At 43.5% G+C, this 17,498-nt stretch overlaps 1 protein-coding gene across 2 annotated transcripts in view; it reads left to right on the top strand.

The window, feature by feature from the left end:
* Positions 1 to 17,498, top strand: part of CHSY1 (chondroitin sulfate synthase 1) — a 79,021-nt gene that overhangs the window by 6,738 nt on the left and 54,785 nt on the right. For both annotated transcript variants that reach the window (XM_049811396.1, XM_049811397.1), the window contains exon 2: positions 2,838 to 3,333. In XM_049811396.1, the coding sequence (XP_049667353.1) occupies positions 2,838 to 3,333 (496 nt within the window). The remainder of the gene's footprint in view (positions 1 to 2,837; positions 3,334 to 17,498) is intronic.

The following is a 17,498-nucleotide window of genomic DNA, read 5'->3' as shown; positions in this document are numbered from 1 at the left end:
GGCGAGTTGTCTCATCCTAGAAATTGCATTGTCACAGGAAATCAGCAAAGGCTTGGTCAAGCTGTGCTGGGGCATAGTTGATGTGAGATCTTGAGGCTGAAGTAATGTCGTGGTGCCAACCCAAGTCACACACTGATCATTGGGGTGTGGTTAACGTTAGGGCATGGTCTTTCTGTGTGCGTTGTGCTCTCCATGTATGCAGGAATATGTCTCTGGTTTATTCCTGTTTTAGTATGAAACTTAAATGTGGCCCAGATCCTTGAAAAGATGGGGTCAAACTGGCTTTGAGCTGAGGGGTTTAATGCAATATGAGGACTGGGAATCAAATGTGCCAGGGCTTATGGATATACATGCATTTTGTTCTCTCTCCATTGAATGGGAACTCTTCTCTTGACAATATTTAGGGGGGTCCTGAGGTAAGGGTACCTGGTTGGAGAGAAGGAGTAAATTTGAAATGGGAACCAACAGAAGGGGTGGTGGTGTAAAAAAAAAAAACAACCAAACACAAAAAAACCAAAAAACAACAAACCAAAACAAAACTCACTTGAAGACTGCTCCACAAGAGTCCAGAAAGGAGTGATTGAAGATATCTTGCATTGTCCATAGTTTGTAATCATTACAAAGGCAGACCTTTCAGGATCTTGAGAGCAAGTCTGAAAATTCATTGTTTGCTTTTGATTAAAAAAAGCAAAGGAGCAGAAATTTCCATAAGACTTTAGCTTATAACTTCACCTGGTGATTGTCTGGAAAGTGTCCTGGGTCCACCCAAAGCTGCATGGGGAACTGGTCGCAGTGGATGAGATAAGCTGCATTTCTCAGTAGCTTCTTCTGCCTTCTCTTTTTATGAGATTAAAATTTGAATCTATCAAGTACCTTTAATGAAGAAGTCTTTTAAATTTAGATTGGGAGTTGATATGGGAAGAGCAATTTACCATGTAGTCTTTTCATTCAAGACCAGGTGATTTGTATGTGGAGTGTGGGTGTCAGAAAATAAACAGCAAAACTTCCTTAATAGTTAGTGAAAGTTCAAGATATGAACATGTCTTATTTTTAAATGGGCAGTTTTCAGTGCTTTAACAGGATGTGATTTTATAACCAGTAGTACTGTGCATTAATTGCATCACTGTTGATTAAAGGCCTCAACCTCTGTTGTGAAGTCAACAGGAATGTTTCCACTGGCTTTACTCTGTGCTCTTCTGGGAAGCTGGGATCTAACCTTTTCCTATGAAACACTACCCATTGCAGTAAGAAACCCAGAAGACAAAGCTTTTAAAGTAATTGGGCAATATTCATTACACAGGGCTGAACTAGTGTGTAACTATTAAGGTGTCAAAGTTGATGTTTAGTTACTGCTAATTAACTGCCTTTGTGTTTGCTGGTGGGACTTAAGGAATAATTCTTCTGAAATATTTTTACATTGCAGGCTTTGTACAGTAGCTAATTCTGGAGATCTCAAATTTCAGATGGTCTGTACTGCCCAAAATCTGCTCTGCTTTTGGCAAGAAACCTATGTTGAGAGGCATCTGGTAAAAGTGACAGTGATGTATTGAGGGAATACTGTGTCCTTTACCTTGAGAGTGTTTTCACATTCAGCTTTGAATATAGGTTATATTCTGATTATAGTCACCAAACATGATTAGAAAATATTCTCCCTCTGTACAAAAAGGGGCAAAACCTGTTGGTTTACCAATGAAAATAGTTTTCTGTGAAGGATACGTGAACTCTGCTTTTTCTCAGGTAGAATTTGAGAAAATGGCACTGAAAGCCTAAAATTCATAATTTTTAGGGCAAGGCTGTAACAGCTACATGATTGAAAATCCTCCCTGGAGGAGGTTAAGTATTCTGCAGTCTGCCTTGAGGAATCATCCTACGTCTCTTCCTGCAATATAAGTGACCCAGTTTGCCCACGCAGATGGGTTGGATTTGGCAAAGAGGAGCACAAAAGGTGTGGAGCAGATGTCGTCGCTGTGCTGCTTCACACAGAAAAGGCTCCTCTTTTGTGATGTTCCTCTCTACTAAAATCTGGTTTGAAGTGCGCAGAAAACTGCTGGAGGTGCGGCTGTTGGTAGCACCAGGTCATCTGTTGGGATTACATGTTTTGCATGCATCTCTTAAGACTATGTTTCTACTAGTTCTTTGCTGGTATGGGCAGACCCATTTGAGGTTAGTGACGCTGCCGTGCTCTGTGCTTCTCCAGCCATCACAAACAGGCAGTAGTGTTTTACTTCTGTCAAAGCTCTACATGCTTCTCGAGACAGCATCTGGAGAAGTTGCTGTTTGGTTGGTTTCCCACAGGGTACTGATTCTTCACAAGCTCATGTGAAATTTGCATCTATTTACTTTCTGGAAGTCAGTACTTCTGAATGCACATTTGCGCTTTTGGGGGCTTACAGGGACTAGAAGGTGGATATGATGCTGGATAACTTTCAGGGAAGCTTTGGAGGCATTAAATCCAGTTGTATGTGAATTGCTTGCCCATCTTGGCTCCCGTTGGCTTCGCTCTGTATCTTGTGACCAATAGCTGTTAGACCAGTACCGAGTGTGCTTAAGAAATCCTGCCTGCCAGTAGTGAACTACTACTATTGAATTATTTTTCTTTCAGGGATGCAAAAATGATACTCAGATGCGTGCCATACCAGAATTTTTTGTGTTATACCAATTGATCTGTGTGCCATGTGAATATCCTCATTTGTGGGGAAAAAAAATAACATTTCAAGGCATTTAAAAAGAAAATCTGTAAAGCAGATGAGGTGTAGTTCCTTTGAGTGGCCTCTGGTAGAACTCTGCCTGCCTTGGTTTGCATACTTAATTAGTCCTTATTGTCTTTTTCAATCCAGAACATGGTCCAAAACCATTCCTGGCAAGGTTGAATTCTTCTCCAGCGAGGGTTCAGACACCTCTATTCCCATCCCCATCGTGCCGCTTCCAGGTGTAGATGACTCTTACCCACCCCAGAAGAAATCTTTCATGATGCTCAAATACATGCATGACCACTACTTGGACAAATATGAATGGTTTATGAGAGCTGATGATGATGTTTACATCAAAGGGGACAAACTGGAGAACTTCCTCAGGAGTTTGAACAGCAGCGAGCCCCTCTTTCTTGGGCAGACTGGCCTCGGCACCACAGAGGAGATGGGGAAGTTGGCACTGGAACCAGGCGAGAACTTCTGCATGGGGGGACCAGGAGTGATCATGAGCCGGGAAGTCCTGCGGAGAATGGTGCCTCACATTGGCGAGTGCCTGCGAGAGATGTACACCACCCATGAGGACGTGGAAGTGGGAAGATGCGTACGGAGGTTTGCAGGAGTGCAATGTGTATGGTCCTATGAGGTAAGGATGAGGGCATGGAGAATGAGTTGTGCCTTGGGGAAGGTAGAGGAGAGGGTGGGAGAGGCTGGCAGCAGGGGATTGCTGTTGTACGGCTGCACAGCAGTTCCTCCAGAGCTTACCTCCCTTTGCAACTTGACTGTCCAACTGTACGGTTTCTATGCTTTCTGTTTTCTCCAAGCGTCACCCTGGGAGAGACCTACACAAATACAGAAATGCAACAGTAAGGAGGGAAATGGAGCCTGACATTAGGCACATTGGGGTGGGGGGATGAATATTCATCATTCATAACAGATATTTTTATTTAGACAGAAAGGGAATAAGCTTATATCAAAATGGCCATGGGTCCCTGCAGTCTTGACTGTCTAGGCCTCTTTTATCTTCTCTAGCTGGGTATGTCATGGTGTCAGTGTGGAAAATAGATGATACAATTACTGTGCAGCTCACTGCAGTTGAAATGTACAAGGCTGACAGATGTTTGCCCTGACAGTGACAGTTTTTTTCCCAAACTACAGCCATGGCAGAGATGTCTCATGGTGGCTGGCACTGTCACACCTGTGTGCTGAGCTGCCTCCCAGCCTGCCAGCAGCCCAACTCCATTGCTGCTCAGGGGACTTGCTGGCAGCCCAATCCTGCAGGTGCCTGCTCAGCAGGTCTTTGATGTCAGCAGAGACAAGCCACTGCTCTTACACTGAAACGTGAGGTCTGCCCACACTGATGTGGCTGTGAATTTGGCATCTTGGAAAAAAATGAGAGGGTCCCCAGCATGGTTGTGACAGTTTCCTGCTGCTGTTCCTGTGGGATACTGGGGGCTGGTAGCTCCTCCCAGGGGTGAGGGGGAGCTTCTCCTGCCTGGGTGTGCTGGTCTCCTTGAAGTGAGTCCTGGGTGTTTACAGACTGTCTGATTGAAAACACCTGCTGGACTTGAGCTGCTGTTTCTCCTCTAGTACCAGGGAAAAAGCTGCTTGGTCTGTCTTAGAAATAAGGGACAAGTTGAAAGCAGAAGAGAGGGTGAACAGTTTGTCTTTTTACACAAACATTTATGACTTGTACGCAACTATTGCTTTGTCCTTTTATGAGATGTGGTAAAGAGGGGGATTCCTCTGCCTGTGTGACAGAGGAGCTTCGGTCATGAATGACAACAGATACTGCTGCTGACCTGCTCTTTCACTGGCAAAGACTTCCGTTAAACTTTTGACACTGAATTTTTGCCTCCAAAAGCTGTTACTTCGTTTCAGTTCACAGTTCAGTGATGAAATGAGGTTTCCAGCTGCAGTAATTCATTCATATCTTTTGTGCATAAAGACTTTCTGGACTAACAGTGGCTTTCCTCACGGCCTGCTTACAGACCTGGAACTAGTTTATGTATTGCCAGCATTGTGGTTAGCTGTTGATAAGGAATCAGTAACTTTTTCCACAGTTTTTAGCAGCATAAAATCTTCAGACATTCTGAGTTGAAATAAATTCCGGTGTGAATGCCTGTGCAGTGTGACATTTGATAACTTACTGAAGGTCAGTATTTTAGTCGTACTGAAACTGGCAAAGACCTCCTGCATTCAACATAATCAAATTTTGGCTTGAAATAGCTAATGATAGCACACAACTGCACTAGGAATGCTATCTGACAGAATTAGATTGGCCTTTTCTCAAAATCAGTTTTGTATGATCAGCTTCTGTCAAATTATCTGTAGTGCTGGATTTCTCCCAAGTGCCATGAATTACTTAAAATTGGTTTGTGTGAAGTGTATAAACTGTAAGATGTTCAGAAGTAACCCGTGAGTGTGAGATGCTAAGACTCAGCTGTTTCGGAGAGAGGGAAGAGTTTCGGTGATGAAAGTACACTGCTTCTGCAAGGAATAGGTCCACTCTCATTTAGTTGAGGCTTTTAAATTTAAAAAACTGTCATCTTTTCCTTTTTTTTTGATCTGGTCTTCTCATAGCCCAGGCAACTAGATTAAATGTGCCTGGTATTTTATTTAAGATAAAGCAATAGCTGTGTGAAATAACACAGCTGTTACAACAGCTGTGTTAGGAAAGCTTGGTGTAAAAGCAACATTTTCCATGTCTTGTGTGTTCATGAACATCAAGTAACAGGCCACTGTAAGTGAATTGCAAAGTGTTGTATTTCAGTGAGCTTCTGACAGAGCAAAAAGTTTATCTGTGCCTTCTCTGCTGGGGCACAGCCACCACATTCTTCACAATTCCTGTCAAAAGGGAAGCAGCGACAGCATGAGGCTCAGCAAACAAAATTGCATTGGCCTCAGAAAACCCAAACCTCAAACTTCTCCATCACTTGCTGCACTTCCTATTCTGGAGAGTCTCAAGTGGAAGCACAAATGAGGAGCTCAGGTCTTTGCAGTCACCCCCCAGCTCTTTGGGTTTTGTTCTTAGCATCTTGGACATGGAATGCCCTGCCAGACCTCAGTGCGGGTGTTTTTTCCCTGCACTGTTCTTACGGTGGGCTCTATGCCCAGAGTCATTTTACTCATCTCCATGACTGGTCACTACCCCCTTTCTCTGATTTTAGGATCCCACAATGTCTTTACTGTGCTGCTCATCTTCCCTGGCTCTGGCTCTGGTGGTATGCCCAAACGTGTCTCCAGGCCTGGCTCTGGTTTTTTTCTGCTCACAGCAGTCTGTCTCAAACCCCCGTTTTTTCAACCCCTTCGCGTGCTTCTGTCACTTCACTGCTCTCTGCGGTGCCTCTTAGACCACTTCATTAGTGGCACTGGTTATTGCCTGTTTCATGACTTGGAAAGATTTGTTCACACTCTTCCTGCTGCCAGGACCTTTTCAGCAAATATAGTAAAGGAATGGACACCATGATTCTTTGGACTTCCTGTTTCATCTCATCCCAGAAAAAAGGCAGCAACAATGTGTGCAAGCTTGAGGAGATTTGAAGCTCCTTGGGCTCTGGGGAGCTTTGTCTGATGCACCCAGGCTGCTGCTTCAGGAGCAGTTTGCAACCCATGATGGATTTTAGGCTCCTGTGACCAGGCTTGTAGCCAGTGCCTTACTTGACACAGGTCGAGTGAGTCACAGATAAGACATGCCTCTTAAAATGTAAGTTCTTTATGGCAAGGATTCTCATTGTTGTAAAAACAAAACTGAGACTGTTACTGCTATTTGACAAATAGCTGTAAAACTCAGCCCTCTATAGGGTGGAGCAGCCAAAGCTATGGATTTTATACAGCAAACTGGGAGAAAAAAAATCTTGAAAAGAATGGAGCTGTGAAGTCTCTGAAGCTTACGGATGGGAGCTTGACAGTTTATGAAGTGGTATAGAGCACAGTCCTTCCTCTTGAAGAGGACAGAAGGCTTGTACTGAACTTGCTAGGAAGTGATTCTGTATTTCTGGTGAATGTTGGTATTTTGGACTTGTGGCAGGCTGCTGGGTTTTTTCCTCAGAAAAAGTTTACGTATTTAAGTCTTCTTCCTTCTCTCATTTCCTCCCACCAGTAGTTCTTCTAGTTTGTCTTGCATGGATCACAGAGACATGCTAGTTTTGTTTTCTCATGCACTGCCATGCGGTGCCATGCATGGTCTTGGCTGTTCAGCCTGAGAACAGGTTTCAGCTTTGGTGACAAGCTATCTCATTTGTGATTTAAATGATCCCAGCGTATTGTTGATCTCAGTTTTCGTCTTGAGTCTAATGTTTCCTTTAAATCTAAATGTTTCCTTCCATCTAAATTACGAAGCCATTGCTCTGTAGCTTAGTGTTGTTTCAGCCTTGTTTCATAGCTGCTGCTGTGTATTGTTCTAATTTGTGTTTAATATCCTCACCTTAAGAGCACTGGTAACTTTAATACAAGCTCTTTGTAGCTGCTAGAAATCAAGGCAGTGCTGATAATATCCCATTAATTTCTTCAGTAATAAAACCCTTCTGACACATTGCTTTCAGGTGATACTAATGCTTTGTGTCCTAAAGTGCAATAGAAACAGCTGGATCCAACGGAGCAGCTTACGCTACTTCTAACTGCTAATACAAATGCCCAAATGTTTTGTGTGGTTTTCCCTCTGTTCTGATTGAGGGTAGTGGGAGAAATTAGGTAAGAAGCATCAAGTGTGTCTCTGTGCAGGGGGCAGTGCTTTCCTCCAGACTAGCGACAAGTACTCTTAAATGTCCTGAAGTGAGACAGGTTTTTTCTTACAACATGGAAAAGAAGCTATGACAAAGGGAGCAATCACGTCAAGAAACATGAGCATCAAGGAAGAGTATGTCCAACCATTTGGGCATTGGTGAGGGAAAATGTAGGGCAGTGGTAACTAGGGATAGCAGGGGGCTTCTGAGAGGAGGGGGATTTGAACTAATGTTTCGTGTGGTCTTTCATCTGTAGTAATTGAAGATAATTGCTACTCTGAAATTCACTGAAGTTAGAAAATCCCTTAAAGTGCTCATTATATCTGCCAAGTATACTGGCAGTGCCAGAACATACCATTTCTGGAATGGACTCTCCTGTGGACAAAACTGAAGTTTATGGTTTTCTGTAAGATAGCCAGAAGTAAAAAAAAACAAATGAAACAACAACAACAACAAAAGTCCTGCAGTGATTGATCAGAACTGAAAGACTGGGGACAGATGCAACTGTTAACCACTAACCTTCAGTTACCTTGCTTTATCATCTGAGAAAGAACCTTTCTTCATTCATGAAAAAGGAGATTCAGCCAGTTTGTAGCTGACTAATGTATGGCATGCAGCATGCGGTGACTTCAGCAGGAAGTACAGCTCGGAGCAGGGCAGGATGGGGTCTATGAGGGGGTGCTTTGGCCAGGGTGCTCTGAAGCACCTCAGTTCACTGCAGTCTGTGTGGGGTAGTGGGGTTGGACTGTGAAGTTTGGTCGCTCTTGCTCTGTGAACCCTTGCCTTGGACTCCAGGCAGAAAAATGTAAGACTCGGCTTGTCTTTGTGGTGGGAGCATCCAGCAGCGCTTCTGAAATCAGATGCTCTAATACATATATATTGTCCCGGCTTCAAAGCTCATATGTTTTTTTGAAGTCAGAGCATAGGAACTTGGCAAACCCTGACAGCAACAGATAGCTTATCTCACTGTGTGTGTAGCCCATTGCATCTCTTCAAGAAATGTACGATACAAATCATGTGTATGTATGCACAAGAGGAAGGGTACAAGCATGCCCAGTGTTTTAGGGTGGATGTTTGTAAATCCATCTTTTCTTAAGCACTAAATTTTATCTTTGAAACACTTCAGAGATGTCTTTTTGGCTTCAGAGTAAGTTGGAAGTGGGTGGTCGTCCATTCTGGGGATGGATGGAGATTGAGCTTCATGAAGGTAATGAGGAGTGGCATTTCGTCAGAGAACAGACAGGTAAGACTAGAGAAGAGCATTATCTGGGCAGGGAAGGTGATGCATGGGCTCAGTGTGAGACTAAAATACATGACTGATGTGACAGGGAGTCTGTGATGACAGTGGGGGTGGCAGTGTGGTATGACCACTGTGGTCTAATTTTAGTAGTAATATTTGCCGAGGAGGAGGGCAGAGAGGTCAAAGTAGAGAGTAAAGGCTGCAGTTTGGGTTTGTGAAACCAAGGTGTGGGTTAGGGAGGGTTTGGAATAAGAGACAGATCTCAGATCTGCACCAAAGTCCTGACCTAGCTCTTTCACTTCAGAAAAAAATTAAATATTTGAGAACCAAATATTTCAGAGAGGGAAAACTTGACATCACTAAGTCATTTCTTGGTGGCTTCTGAACTCAGGTTGGTAAAGGTTTCTTCTTTGTTGTAGAAATCAAGAACCACTTTGTATATAGTGCTAAGTGTTGTACCAAAGTTACTTGGGTCTGGATCTCACTGACTTTCTGCTGGCCATCATTTTAAAAGAGGAAGGCTGTGTGATTTGTGCTTACATATACATGCCTTTCCAGGCTGTAGAGACTGTTTGAGACTGACCTAATTTTTGTGAGCACATGGTTAATCTGTCCCTAGTTAGCTGGATGACTTGATCTAATGCCTAAGCTGAGGGTTGCTGAAATGGGGACTTTGATGGTGTCGTGCAGACTCTAAGGAAGCTTCAGCCATTAATCCAGCAAACAGAAGTATTGCTTTTTTTCCCCTCCATTACTGTCTTCTTGAAGTACAGTGGTTCAGTTAGAAATTAGGATCTGTGCAGCCTGTTGAGTTTAGGGAACCATCAGGATTAGTTATTATCTTGAGGACAAGCCTGGAAAGACTCATCCTTCATTGCATGACAGGACAAAGAACTCTAACAAAATAGTTTATCATCCCAGTTTCTTAATTAAGGCGCACAGAAGATACTTGAGGATTTGAGTTTGTTCTGTTGAGCAGCAATAGGTGCAGGGAGGCAAGTCTGAGACCAGGAGCTTTCTAATGTATTTTTTATCTTCTGAACTGATGGGAAAGCCATCTCTCTTTTGCAGGGTAGATTCTTGCTTGATGGATTGCTGGAGCTGGGAGGCTCGGTAATTGGAGGAAATGATGTTGTGCTGTGATCAGAGCTGTGTCCTGCACTGCCTCTTGTAGGTGAATCCCACCTGACTGGAGACCTTGGAAGGACACGGTTAAATTCCAAACCTAATCAATATAAAACCCAGTAGTACCTGTATAGTCAGTTGTCTCCCATGGGTCAATTATGTCTGACCAAACTTTGAGCTGGCAAGTTTCCTTTTCTGTTTTATTTAGTGCTTATCTCTGTGTATAAAAGATGAGGGTGAGAGAATAAACCACTTCATGGCTGCCTCTGTATAAACAGAATCTCTGTGAAATGTCCCATGTGACTAGACAGTAAAAAAAAAAAAAAAAAAAAGTCTGTGTTAGCTGAAGTGGATGTGAAGTGTCTTCAGCTGGAGCTTTCAGTATGGAAGTTGTTACCTGATCTATATGTAGAGGGTAACTGTGACCTGGATGTTTGGGGCAGGGGGAGGGAGTTAACTGTGTAAGTTTGGAGATAATACTTGTTTTTCTTCCCTCAATCTATTAGAGTCAAGTTCTGTGTGCAGCTTAAAGCGCCAGCAGTATGTAGGTATCAGAGCCTGTAAGCATGGGAGAGAAAAGCCAGACTTGTTTGGTGATGGGAAATAGAAATAAGTGCTGATGTGGGGAAGGGGCTTATTATAAACTAGCTGAGGTCACCAAAGGGATGGTAGAAACACATTTTGCTCAAATGCTTTTAGTGCTAGCTGTATTATACTTGGAGTATGGTGTTTTGAGAAAATGTTTGGATTTTTTTTAAATAAAAACAATTGAATTATTACAGAGAAGAAACGGAAGGTGGATCTTTTAAATGGATGGATATGGTGGGTTTTGATGTAATATTTGTTTGGTTTTTTTATAAAAACAATTTAGTGTAAAACATCATTTTCTTTTGAACTTTGAGTGAGTGAACACAGATAATTTTCCAGAGTTGCCTTAGACAGTGGTTATAGCCAGCTGTATTGGTGTGTAGCACCTGCTGTGTAGGTGTTTCTTAAAGCTTTTGGAGAAAATAGTATATAGCAGGTTAACTCTGCCTTGACACAGCACTGAGTAGCTGCCCTGTGAGCATTTCCCTGTGCTCTCTGGGCTGTCAGTGTACTAGGGCAGTCTCTGAGGATGCATTTGTGATGTGTACAATTACATTTTGCCAGTTCACTGTGTTTGCAGTCACTGGTCTGCTGCTGGTGCTGGGAGATAACATTGAAAAGAGCTGTTAACACCAGGCAACTCCTCACCTCAGCCCACAAACTGCCAATTCCTCTTTTGCTTCCCAGTTGCCCACTCCTGAAGTCACTGTCCTTGGTGAACTTTGTGGTCTCCCAGTGCTGACAAGGCAAAAGATGGCATTCAGTGTGCTGCCGTGTTTCTTTTTTTATAGCTTGCAGCTGCAATTACTAATGAGAATTGTGTATCTTGAGTCTTCCTGTGCATTGTACCCAAGTCTACTTAACGTATGTCAGTAAGGAGCTTGGCTTTTTAAGCTGTGGTGGGAGAACCATTGGTTCATGGATGAACAAGGAAGATGCAAGATGATGACCTGCGATGCCCGGTGTTTGCAGCAGGCAGGTAGCAGTTTAACTTGGTGTTCTGCAGTGTTGTCTGATGGCCCTGGTGTGAGTATGTAATCTGACTGCACAGAGGATTAATTGTCCGGGATTTGTCTAACCTCATTTCCTGTAGACATCTCCTGGCTGAAGAGCTGCTGCTGCTGTTTTGTGTTCTAAAACCATCTGATTTGAAGCAGAAAACTTAGTTCTACTTTGCTGGACTGTTACACCATCTTTAATTGATCCTTAGAATGCTTAAAACACTTTAGCACTAATTTCCTGTGTTAAAAGCTTATCTGGACTCCTGGTGGTGTGAACTTTCGTGGTTATCAGCTGGAGACCTCTTAAAATCTTGCCAGAAATCCCGATTGCCTGAAGGGTGGGGATTATCTTCCTGCATGCCCAGACCAAAATGACCTTTATGTGTCACAAAAGTTGGGAACATAATTGGAAGGGTTTGGGGAGCTAACAGGGTTTGTTTTTTTAAATCCTGAAGTTTCAGCAGAAAGTGTATTTGGGGGTCCTTGCAGAACTGAAAATTGAGTTCTGGTTATTTCTGGTTAGTTTCTTACATAGAAGTGAATTTCTGCTGGTGTCCTCAGTGAAAGCAAGTTAGTTGTCAGTGATTCTTTCAGATGTGTTTTGAGCAAGTTTAAAAGTACTGTTACAATAACGAAGCAAAAGTAAAAGTTGTGATGGATTTTTATCAGGGGCATTCTTGAGAACCAATTGAACTTCATGCCAGTTAATTGCAGCTTGTATGGTAACGGTGACTTCGGTAAAAGAGTCAAAGCCTGCATATAATTTAAATTGCTATTAGGGACCCAAAGTGTTTTTTAAGACTCTTTGAATAGGAAATGTCTGTTTATCCATTTATTCTTTGTCCACACTGCAGTGTTGTACCCTGATATGAAGTATTGCTGATAAGAGGAAAGCCACTACAGTGAGCTCTCTTTTCCACATAAGTACCCCAGCAGTTTTTCTGCTTCACGGCAAGCTTTGCAGCGGGCGTGATACCATTTTACCTGTGCTGCTGGCAGTGACTTGCTCCCAGGGCTGCAGCATAGATGAAGCTCCAGCGATCAGCTTCTGTGCTTTGTGGTCTGATGTCTCAGGAGCATTGCTAGGGTAGAGCAAACGGCTTCATTTAGCGTCTGTTCTGGTTCATAGCTGAGAGCACATGTCAGTACAGGATGGGAGTCCTGAATGGTTATGCAGAGCTGTGAGATGAGGCTCCTGCAGCCAGTGCTTTAGAGTTATTAGCTTAGAAAGAGGTTTAGGAAAAGGCACGACATGCTCTTGTGTAATGAAGAGAGCAGAGGTGGGGTCTTACCCGCTGGATCTAAGCTCCATCCAGATCTCTGGGTTTAAGCCTTCCTACTGAATGGCTTTAGGGAGCTCCAGCTGAGTGCTATATTTTTGTTCTTGGAAGCAGTCTTCAGAAGCATCCAGTACTCTTTGTGGATTAAGCACAGGTTCTTAGACAGAGTCTAGGATTAGCAATGAAATAAATGGGAACCCATAGTTTGGACTCAGCCAGCAGTTCATTAGAAAGCAGAAAAGGGTAGCAGAAAGCTGCTTGCCATTCCAGAAGTGCTATTATCATGTTCTTCCAGCTGCGAAGAAAAGCACGTTATCTGAAAAATAAATAAAGAAGCACGTTATCAGAAAATTCGTCTACCTTTGGTTGCTCCAGCCTTTCTGGGTAGGCAGCCAACGTTTGGATGCTGCATCCTTGCCCACTGTCCTCTTGGCCTTGCTCAGACCTTGTGTCAGTGTGCTTTCTGAAAGGCTAGCACAAGTTTGTTCATGAAAACTTGTTGCCTGCTCTTGTTCATGATTGCCACTTCAAATGGGTGCAACAGGTTAGAAAAGTGCTCTGAGAATAGCAGCAGGGTATTAATGAAGGTTCCTCTGCTCATAGGCCTTCAATGGGTGTGATTACTTGGCAGTAACTTCTTTAAACCTTATTTGAATTAAAGCTACGTGTTTTGGCTGGTTATGTCACCACTGTATTAGTGAGGAATGCAGGAGAGAGTGCTAGTTTGCCTTAACTGAGCTGCCTTAATCCTTTGTAACCATACTTTTTAATATGTGTTACTGTCTTGCAGAGAGACAAAACATTTGCCCAAACAGCAGAGTTCACTCCTCAGCATCTCTGCATAAGGGCAATGTTCTTTGTCCTCAATAAGGACTAAGAAATTTCTTAGTAAGTGGGTATTGCTATTAATATTATGTACAATTCTGCATAAATACTCGATGGGAACTCTCTGTGTCTTACGGCTGAGTTTTTTATAACTATTTTTTCCTACAGTCCTCTTCAGTGTATGGTTGCAGAGTGGGTTAAATGCTTGTTCAATTTTTTTAGTGGTTTCATGCACCTTTCAGCCCAGATGCTTCACTAAAAACAATCTTGTCTGACTAGAGTGAGTCCAGAGTGTACACCTCTCACGTTCATTGTCCAGGTCAGCAAAAACATTGTTCCCTTGCATGTGTATCTTTGCTGTCCTGACAAAAGAGAAATTTGCTTAACCTTATAACAGATGATTTATCAAGAAATTACCCTTACCTTACCTTGTTTGTTTAACCTTATCACAGATTACTTAATGGGCATACTTGGTTTTATGTCCTTCTCCTGCTGAAGGCACTTGCTAACATCTTTGGCCAAGGGGAAATTTATTTAAAAAACACCCTACAACCGACAACTGAGAGACAATAGCAGATTTAATCTACATAAAGCAGCAGGGCTTTCGCTTTCCTGGAATGTTTGCGAGCTGTGGCTTTTCCAGGTTTTGGACAGAGGAATTTTTCTTTGACTTTTTCAAATAATCTTTTTCCCTCTCTGACTCCTTAGAGTTGAAATGTGGGCTGTAGTCACTGCGAGAGCCTTTTGCAGTTGCACTTTGCCTTATTGCTGCATTTTATTGGGCCCAACTGGAAGCCACCTCTGATCCTGTAGAATAATGTGTTTGGCCAAATCGTGAAGTTTGTCAGTGGTGTCATCGCTGCTGCATGTGCTTGTACTGAGGAGAAACTGTCCACGTGGTTTCTTATCTCTTCTAGACCAAAAATAACACCATAGCTCCTGCAGCCTTAAAGAATTAGCCTAATTTCAGAGCTGGAAACTAGGGTGAAGGTGAAAAGGTTATTTCAAAATATATAAAATAGGAGCTGGGTGCCTAAGCATTAGGATGAAAAGCCTTTGTCTGGAGCTCTGGACAGTGAATCAGAAGTATTTGTGATGATCTTTTGCACAGACTCTACTGCGAGGGCAAGTCTCTGCTGAATTGCAGATCTCAAATTTAAATCAAGTGGTGCAGTTCTGATACGGGAACTGCAAGCAAGGAAGATAGAAGGTGAGGGCAATGTCATCTTCGTTCTGGTTGTAATGTGGCTCCTCCAGATCCCTGACATGGCTCTGCTGAAGCAAATGGGTCATTTCTCCAGCCCACGGCGTCTGCTTTGTGCCATCTGCCCTCGCAGTTCTGGTGCAGAGGAAGTGTGAAATGTGTAACCCCGTTTATTCTGCTAGGTGGTCAAGGCTGTCTCCCTTACAGAAAATGCCTTGTTTCTGTTCAGCCAGCACAAAGGCTCTTTTATAGCTGCTTGGCTATACATCTGTCGAGGTGCCTCAGTCTGTTAGCACTGGTTACTGTTTGAGGTATGCAGGCTCTGAGGCTGTGATGTACAGTGATACGTTGTTTATATGTTGCCTCCCTTTCCTTTTGAGCATAGGGAGCTGTGCTGTCTCCTGCCCTGAACAAAGCTGGTGTTAGTTATGTGATGGAGCGGTAGCCTGGAGATTTTCCCTTTAAAAGCAGGACTGGAATCCTTGTCTTTCATGCTTTGAATTAAATGTCTGAATATGGCAATGTGGCTGCAGGACAATAGAACTTTCTTTGGGGAAAAGTGTGTTGAATTTCTGCTCCAGAGACAGACCTGGTTTGAAAGAGTGTATGCACCATTACAGAGGGACCCCGTCTTTCACAGGGCACTTAACAACTAGAAAAAAAACCCCTGACTTCCTAAAGTTTTTGAACTTTATTGCAGCTTCTGGATTAATTTCCCCATCTTACCTACCTGCTCCCGCCCCCCCCCCCCCCCCCCAATATTTTTTTCTCCTGCACATGTCCTCGTGCTCATTTCACAAAGAGACTTTGCTGAAACCACTCCTGCCCAGAAATGCACACTCATCTTTTGAAATGGAGAGGAGGGTCTTAAAGCTGACAAAATCTGGGTGAGCTCTGAATCTCTGATGTTTTTGTCCTTTGGCTTTCAGACATCTTAAGGTTTGCCATGTCCTGGCTCCTGTGTTTGGTTTTCTGTGCTGGTTTTTTTTTTTTTTTTTAACCCTACAAAGCTATCTGACAGCTCTTCAGTTCCATTCCCAAATAGCATTTTGATGCTGTCACTGCTGGCTTCTGGACTCAAAGTAGAGCTTGGATGGAAAAACAACTTTTCATCAAATTACCATGAGAGGTCTCATGGGATAAAGGAAGAGCGCAAGGGGGATGTGCCCTGTTTCATGTTAAGCTCTTTTGCTTTGATGTTGATGTTCTCTTCTGCTCCATTAGTGTGGATAAATATTGAAATCTGGTAGCTGCTGAGTGTGGCAAAAGGTGACTTGGGGCAGGTCCATGGTATGTTCCACCACCAAGTCCCTGTCCCTCGAGAGCAGCAGTTCTGCCCTGCCCAGGCCCTAGCGTCAGTGCCCAGCTCTGGCTTGTGATCATGTGCCTGTACTTGCTCTCCTCTCTGGGGAGTATTTCTCCTTAAAGATCTGTTTAGGCTTTGAAGATGCATTTAGGCTTTTTGTGGCCTCTTTCACAAGAGGGTGAGAAGTTACTTTTCAACTTAATTTTGGACTGACTGTCATTCTCGAGCAAGCTTGAAGAAGTGTGGTTTTGACCTTGCTCGCAGGGAAACTTGGAGGAACCCGATTTCCCAGTACATTGAGGGAACTGTTACTTCAGGTCTAGAATTTTGTCCTTCAGCTTCAAAGCGTTTTGCAAACCTTTCCCATGCTCCTTGCACCCTGTGGAATGACAGCTCTCCCCACATGGCACGGGGTTATCCCCAGGGCACGGGAGGATACCATCAGGGCAAGGTGTAGAGTGTAAGAGGTCCTGACTCTCTGTCCTGCAGCCAAACCACACCTTCCCTCCCCTCCTTCACCAGTCACTTCAATTAAAATTCCACTGTCAGGGCTGAAGTGAGGTGAGGCAGGAGCAGACTTGTTTTCAGGAGGGAGAGGGAGAACTGAATTTTCTGCCAGAATGGGCCTTTTTCCAGAGTGGGCTCAAGAAGTGTCCCCTCCCTCCCAGTTAAGTGCAGAAAAATCACAGGTAGAAATTGCAAAAATAATCAGTGTTGTCTGCTTCAGTTCCCAGACGGCATCAAAGAGTGAATGAATTGAGCTGGAAGCAAAGAGCCCTGCAGAGACAAACCTGGGGTTCTCTGTCAGCCTTTCTGAACCATGGCCTAGAGCACTCATTGATGATTTCTTAATAAAGCTTGGGGGAGCTGAGCTGGCAGGGGTGCGGATGATATTTTGCCAGCACCGGGGAGCAAAGTGGAGGAATGGGGAAGAACCTCCTGAAGGTGAAAGGTGGCAAAAGCAAGAGAGCCAGAGTGAAACCCGGGGGGGTCTTATGAGTGTGGTGGAGTCCAAGTAATTTCAAATATTCTAAACAGAGGTCCTGTGTGTAGAGCGATACAAGGGAACCAAATTCCTTTGGCATTTGCAATATCAGGCTGGCTAAAGTAACTGCTCTTGTGCAATACTCTGCTGAGTGGTTATGGAGCAGATGTTGCTCCTTTTGTAACTGCAGCTCAAAGTGAACCAGTTTCTCTCCATGAGGGAGAGTGCGGCTGCCTGTGTAAATTCAGGTTCTGTTTTACAGGTGCTCACCTTTGCAGAAGGTCAACACAGTGATAAAGCTGAGGTTGGAAGTGCTGAGAGTAGAGGAGAAGCAGTCAGTTACAGTTGCTGAAGAAACTGTCTCCTTAAGGAGTGTGAGGACAACGTGAACCTTAAGCATGCTTAGCCTTAGTTGCAGGCAGTTACTCTAATGAGAGTATGGGAGCTGGGCTTGTGGTGGGGTTAAGCAAAGGACTGAGATATGCTTTCAGAAAAGAAATCGGTCTAAAGTAAGTGCAAGTAAACAGTAGAAT

The sequence above is a fragment of the Accipiter gentilis genome, chromosome 10 (genome assembly GCF_929443795.1).
Source record: "Accipiter gentilis chromosome 10, bAccGen1.1, whole genome shotgun sequence".
In the NCBI taxonomy this organism is placed as follows: domain Eukaryota; kingdom Metazoa; phylum Chordata; class Aves; order Accipitriformes; family Accipitridae; genus Astur; species Astur gentilis.
Note: the sequence above shows the minus strand (reverse complement) of the source record. Positions and strands in the feature narration are given on the sequence as shown.